Genomic DNA, 6020 nt, shown 5'->3' on the forward strand with positions numbered 1-6020 from the left:
ACACAAAAACAGATGATGTTCAACAACAAAGCCACCTGCCGCACGTCCCTGACGATCTCATATTCAAGCAAATTCTTCCATGGCTGCCCATCAAACCATTAACTCGATTCAAGTCTGTTTCCAAACACTGGTATACTTCTCTGTCTTCTCCAAATTTCATCCTTAATTACACCAAAAAACCCTTATTTTCTCGCAATTTCGATGGTGCAGGCGTGTGCACCTAGATCTAGGTGCACTGGGATTAAAACGCAAACATTTTAAAACAAAACGCGTATTTTCATTAATTCTGCAGTTAAAAAGAACAAGTCTCACAATACAAAAGAACATCATGTGCTCTGTTCTTCCCTGTTTAGTTTTCGCGATTTTTTTTGTTCTTCGCTCCTTTTTATATGTCTGGGCTTCATAATTTTGAATTCAAAAAGTGTGAATAGGAGAGAGAAAGCTTACATTTGTGCATAAATTTTTTTTAGAGAGAGAAACTGATGGAAAATTCTCAAATATTCCATGATTTCTCTGTTTCAACATCAATTTCGAATGATTCTTCTTCTTGTCATCTGAATTCTTCAGCTGAAAATCAGAGTTACGAAGGTATTATTTCAATTTGTAATAACGAGTTGCATTTTTCTTTGATTTTATGATTTCGATTTCATAATAATCGTACTTTTTATGTTTTTTTTGATTGTAATTAGTTTGATTAATTTAATTTTGAATCTCATTCTTCGTTGATTTTGGTGATTGTTGATAATGAAGGTTACGAATTGGTTTTTTCGTTGATTTCGCATTTATTTCATTTATGTGGTGAAACTGATTCTGTAATAACTATTATATTTAAGGAAGATACGTTGATTTTGTCTGTTTGCAGAAAAGAACATTGTATCATTTCAGAAGAACATTTTTCAGTATCAAATGAACATGTTAAGAATACGTATTGAGACGTTCCTTTTTATTATATTTAGCTTTTCAAATAAACACTGATTGTTCTTTATTGATTGTTCTTTTAACTCTTCATTGATTGTTCTTTAAGTCATAGTGTTCTTTTCGATCACCTTTTGTGTTCGTTTACTCTATTTTTATTGTTCATTTTAATAGTTACTGTTCCTTTGATTCTTTATTGGTTTTTTTATTATATTTGCACGGATTTTTCTTTTATGTTTTTATGAGTTTACATTGTTATTTTGATTGACAAAATTGATTGTTGATAATTATGCCGATATTGTTCTTTTAGGTTTTAATGTGTTCTTTTGATTGACAAAACTGATTGTTCTTTTAACTGTTTATTGATTGTTCTTTTAATGCGTAGTGTTCTTTCCAGTCTAGTTGGAGTGTGTAATTTACTCTTGATGCATTGTTCTTTTCTAATAGGTACTGTTGTTTTTTATTCTTTATTGGTTGTTCTTTTATATCTGCCCAAATTGTTCTTTTAAGTTTTAATGTGTTCTTTTGATTGACTAATTGATTGTTCTTTTAACTCTTCATTGATTGTTCTTTTCATGCCTAGTGTTCTTTTCAGTCTACATGGATTGTTCGTTTACTCTGTGCATTGTTCTTTTTAATGGCTACTGTTCTTTTAAGTTCTTTTGTTCTTTTCTTTTTCTGATTTTTTTTATTTTATAAATTTCCAGATATATTAAATAATTCAGTTAATAATTCAGAACAAAATGATGCTAATGAGGATCCAGAATCCTATGTGGTTGTTGGCCAAGGTACATGAATTGTACTTTTACTTGTTTATCACAATGTTCGTTTACGTCTTGTGTTTGTTCCTTTATCATACTTATGATGTTCTTTGTGTTCTTTTTTATCGTCATGCAGATTTTGAAGAACCAGTTTCATTAGAGGGAAGTGTAGTTAAGGATGATGATGAGGCGTATGAGTTATACAACAGTCATGCATTTAGGAATGGTTTTGGTACTAGGAAGGGTAAAAAGGAGTATAGAAGTGGTACTAGAATAGTTCGACAACGGTTTTTTGTTTGTGCATACGAGGGGTTTAAAAATCCAGATGGTGTTGTGCCTAAATCCTTTAAAAAAATTGATAGGAGAACTGGATGCAAGGCTTCAGTTCAGTTTGATGTTGATAAGAAAACTGGAGTGTATGTTCTTTCTAAACATTCCCGTCTGCATAACCATTCAATGGTTCCTGCTAATAAGAGACACCTTATTAGGTCACATAGGCACATTTCAAAAGAACAATTGGCTTTTCTTACTACTTTTACTTGTAGTGGCACGAAGCTTGCTGATGTTCTTAGAGCTATGAGGAAAGAAGTTGGTGGTGAGGCGAATTTAGGGTTCACTGTTCCTGACGCGTATGATGCTGTTTTGGCAGAGAAGAAGAAAAAGTTGGATGGTTGTGATTCAAATCAGTTGATCAGATGGTTCGCTATGAGGCAAGCTAAAGAACATGATTTTTATTATGATTTTCAATTGAATGAAGAGAATCAGTTGATCAATTTTTTTTGGAGAGATGGAAGAATGCGGTCTGATTATGAAGCTTTTGGTGATTTATTGATTCATGATACAACTTATCGTACTAATAAATACGATATGATTTGTGGGCCTTTTGTTGGAATGAATCTTCACACTCAAAATATCATGTTTGGAGTGGGTTTTATATTGAATGAGAAGGCAGGTACTTTTGACTGGCTTTTTAATTCTTTTTTGACTTCAATGGGAGGGAAGCAACCTGTGACTATCATGACTGATCAATCTTCTGCCATGGACAAGGCTATAAGGTAAAGTTCTTTTAGGTTGTTTGTATGTTCGTTCATCAAACACTTTTGTTCTTTTGTATTTTTGTACTATTTTTTATGTTCTTTTTCTTTTGTCTTTTTGTTTAGTTTATATTTTTATCTATTTTTTTGGTTTATGGTTTTTTAGGGAAGTGTTTCCAAAATCATCCACCACCTCCATGACCTCATCAGAAACAACAATTTGTTTACTTCTTGTTGCTCTCTAGAAAAAAAAAATATAAATAACATTAGTCAGGGAGTAAAAGAACATTATATGGAAGAAAAAGAACAAATAACTTAAGAAAATTTTTGACCTTCTCAACTACTTTTTTCCCCTTCTTCATTAAGGGTTCACTTTCCTCTTCTACTTCTTCACCTTCTTCTTCACCTCCTTCTTCATCTTCCTCGTCTTCATAAACCTCCCTCACAACTATCTGATTAACTTTGCTACCCCTCTGAATGAAAAAAGAACATAAATGATGATGTAAAGAACACAAGACAGGAAAAAAAGAACATTCTTTATTTAAAACACAGCATTTATCTCTATTATATATAACATTAAGGTAAAGAAAATGATTGAAAAAGGGTAATGTGAAGTTTACCTTATTTGCTGTAGTCTTTTTCAAAGTAACTCCATTCCCCTTCTTAGCATTTGGTGCAACTTTTTTTGTTGAAATTTTCTCAGCAGGCAACAAGCTCTTCTTCTTATGTGCCTCTTCCAATTCCTGCTTTACCTCTTTTATAAGATCGGGAAATTCTTCTTTCAGCAATTGACTTCTGTTGACCAAAACAATAGAACATAAGTAGTAAAAAAAAAGTAAAACACAGAAAATAAAAAGAACACCATTTATGTAAGTTACCTTGTCCTTTTCCTGTTTGGTATTGATTTCCTAGACTTCCCCTTTGCTTTTTCAGGTTCCTCACCAGCTTCTTCTCCGTCTTTTTTCTTTCTAGTAAAAACATAAATGCAAAAGTATGTTTAAGAAACGAAAATAACAACTACAATGTAAATATGAAATAGTATTAACAAACACAGAAGATACCTCAAAGTAATTTTTAAGTTCGTTTTCTTTTCTTTTCTTTCTGGTTCATCCAGCTCTTCTGGAACTTTTACCTCAGCCTCCTCTTTTTCAGGTTCTTTCACTTCTTCATGCACTTTTACTTCATGCTCTTTCTTTTCAGTTTCTTCCTGCTTTTCAGGATCTTTGCTGGAATTTTTTTGTCCTTCTCCACCCTTCTTTTTTTGTTCAATCAGATCCAGCTGCTTTTCCTGTTGTAGCAGCTTTTCCTGAAGTGCTTGCACCATCTTCTGTTGTTCTTGCAATGCTTTCCTTTGTTTGGAAAGTCTATAATGAAAAAACATATGTCATGAAAAAAAGAACAACACCAAAAACACATGTTATGAAAAAAGAACAACAGAAAAATGTTTAAAATAACACATGTAATGGAAAAAGAACAACATGTCGTGTACAAAAGAACACAGCTATGCTTTTGGAAAGAACACATATTATGAAAAAAGGAACAACACAAAAAACAAGTGCACAGTTCTCATCCTGCACCCTTGCACAATATCTTATTCATCTTATTTTTTTATTTTTTCATATACAATATATAAATAATGTTTGTCCTCCATATTCTCATTCATTCATCATTTCATAATTTTAGCAACACATTTTAGAGAGAGAAAAATGAGAGGTTTTATTTTCTCTCAACAGAAGAGAGAATTTAAGAGAGAGAAAGAGTGAAATGCGATTATTTTCTCTCCAACTTTTCGCATTATTGTTCCTGTTTTTTTGAGAATTAGTGAATTAATCAGAATACTAATTCTCAGGAGATGAAAAAATACAATTTGCTAATTTTCGTAGAAAGAAAATTGAAGGAGATAATGAAATTCAAGAGGATTGTGATCATTTGCTGAGGATTAAGGTATGCTTATATGTTCCTTTTGTTATGTTCTTTCTATTAAGTGTTCTTTTACTGTGTGCTAACAGTTTTAGGTTTGTCTTTTAAATGTAGATGGTTTGTTCTTTTATCCGTGATTGATTGTTCTTTTTTTTTAAATACATTTAAGAACAAGTAAAAAGAACACCATCTCATCAAATCTAAGCACATTGTTCTTTTTAATTTTCATTGATTGTTCTTTTAATGCAAGTGATCTTTTAAGTAGACATGGACTGTTCTTTTCTTCCAGATGCATAGTTCTTTTTAAGCCTACATTAATACTGTACTGTTCTTTTGAGTGTACATTGGTTGTTCTTTTGAGTCTACATTGATTGTTCTTTAAACCTGCACAGTTGGTTCTTTTAAGTTTTTATAGATAAGAACATAGATAAAAAAGAACATAGATCAAATTCAATAGATAAGAACAAAATTATAGATCTAGGTTTAAGTTCGTCAAAACAGACAGTAAATAAATAAAAGAACATAGATCTACTTATTCAATTTAAATTTCCGCTGTTCTTTTGAGTTAACATTCGTTGTTCTTTTAAATCTATACCATTGTTCTTCTAAGTGTATGATTCAGTGACTTAAAATACATTTAAAAAAAACATAAATGTAGATCTTCTTTTAAATTCGTTAAAAAATGTATTTGGTTTCGTTATTGTAATTAGAACATTAAGGAAAACAAAAAGAACAAACAGAAGGTGTAAATGAACCAAGGTTTTTGTTTAAAAAATCCACTTACTCGCTCTCTTCTTCTTCTTCCGTTTCTGAAATTTCTTTGTTGATATCTTCCAACAAATCCGCATCAATTGTTGGTGTAATTTCTTTCTCTTTCTTCTTTTTGTTTCTTAAGTTCAATAAAGTCGTTGTCAAAGGAATATCATCCCTTCAAATGAAATTTTATAGAAAATTAAAATTCATGGGAAATTCTCTAAAAATTAAAATTAAACTGAAATTCAAGAAATAGAAAAGAAAAATGAAGTTGAATTCTTACTCAATAGAACATTTCGCATCAACTTCTTCTCCTTTTTTCGATTTCCCCATTTTCAATTGTTAGGGTTCAAGTTTTTGTAACCAGATTATCACTTCCAAAAAACAAATTGGGGAAGTTTTTAGAGTGAAAATAGTAGAATTCCAAATTGGGGAAGTTCGGATTTGCAAGAATTTGAAAGGTTTTGCACTGTTTTTTTGATTGTTGGTGAGTGAAGGTTTTGCATGTAGGTTGAGTGTGAAAATGAAAATAAATGTCGCATCCAATCATGTATTTATATATGATAAATTGAAGAGAGAGAAAATAACTGCTACAGTATTTTCAAATTTAAACTTCCTTTTTTTTTTTTTTGTTCTT

The 6020-nt window shown here is 31.1% G+C and overlaps 2 protein-coding genes across 2 annotated transcripts; one reads left to right on the forward strand and one right to left on the reverse strand.

The window, feature by feature from the left end:
• The first annotated feature begins 482 nt into the window (after nucleotides 1-482).
• Nucleotides 483-2735, forward strand: LOC130468955 (protein FAR1-RELATED SEQUENCE 5-like). Its single transcript, XM_056838002.1, has 3 exons — nucleotides 483-588; nucleotides 1623-1703; nucleotides 1813-2735. The coding sequence occupies exons 1-3, from the start codon at nucleotides 483-485 to the stop codon at nucleotides 2733-2735; spliced, it is 1110 nt and encodes a 369-aa protein (XP_056693980.1).
• A 114-nt stretch (nucleotides 2736-2849) lies between these two features.
• LOC110795982 (uncharacterized) lies at nucleotides 2850-5716 on the reverse strand. Its single transcript, XM_056838004.1, has 7 exons — nucleotides 5667-5716; nucleotides 5415-5558; nucleotides 3772-4074; nucleotides 3589-3678; nucleotides 3331-3505; nucleotides 3043-3183; nucleotides 2850-2951 (listed from the first exon to the last, which is right to left on the reverse strand). Exons 1-7 carry the CDS (start codon nucleotides 5714-5716, stop codon nucleotides 2850-2852), a joined length of 1005 nt encoding a protein of 334 aa, XP_056693982.1.
• Between the last annotated feature and the right edge of the window lie 304 nt (nucleotides 5717-6020).

This window comes from Spinacia oleracea, chromosome 3 (assembly GCF_020520425.1).
Source record: "Spinacia oleracea cultivar Varoflay chromosome 3, BTI_SOV_V1, whole genome shotgun sequence".
Lineage (NCBI taxonomy): Eukaryota > Viridiplantae > Streptophyta > Magnoliopsida > Caryophyllales > Amaranthaceae > Spinacia > Spinacia oleracea.

What these genes read in the sequence shown, in the direction of transcription:
- LOC110795982 (XM_056838004.1), bottom strand. Translation starts at nt 5,716, where the DNA reads ATGGGGAAATCGAAAAAAGGAGAAGAAGTTGATGCGAAATGTTCTATT. An exon ending in GAAGAAGAAGAAGAGAGCGA is followed by an intron (nt 4,075 to 5,414) that starts GTAAGTGGATTT and finishes TTTTCATTATAG; the next exon opens with ACTTTCCAAACAAAGGAAAG. An exon ending in CCAAACAGGAAAAGGACAAG is followed by an intron (nt 3,506 to 3,588) that starts GTAACTTACATA and finishes TTTGGTCAACAG; the next exon opens with AAGTCAATTGCTGAAAGAAG.
- LOC130468955 (XM_056838002.1), top strand. Translation starts at nt 483, where the DNA reads ATGGAAAATTCTCAAATATTCCATGATTTCTCTGTTTCAACATCAATT. An exon ending in TGAAAATCAGAGTTACGAAG is followed by an intron (nt 589 to 1,622) that starts GTATTATTTCAA and finishes ATAAATTTCCAG; the next exon opens with ATATATTAAATAATTCAGTT. An exon ending in CTATGTGGTTGTTGGCCAAG is followed by an intron (nt 1,704 to 1,812) that starts GTACATGAATTG and finishes ATCGTCATGCAG; the next exon opens with ATTTTGAAGAACCAGTTTCA.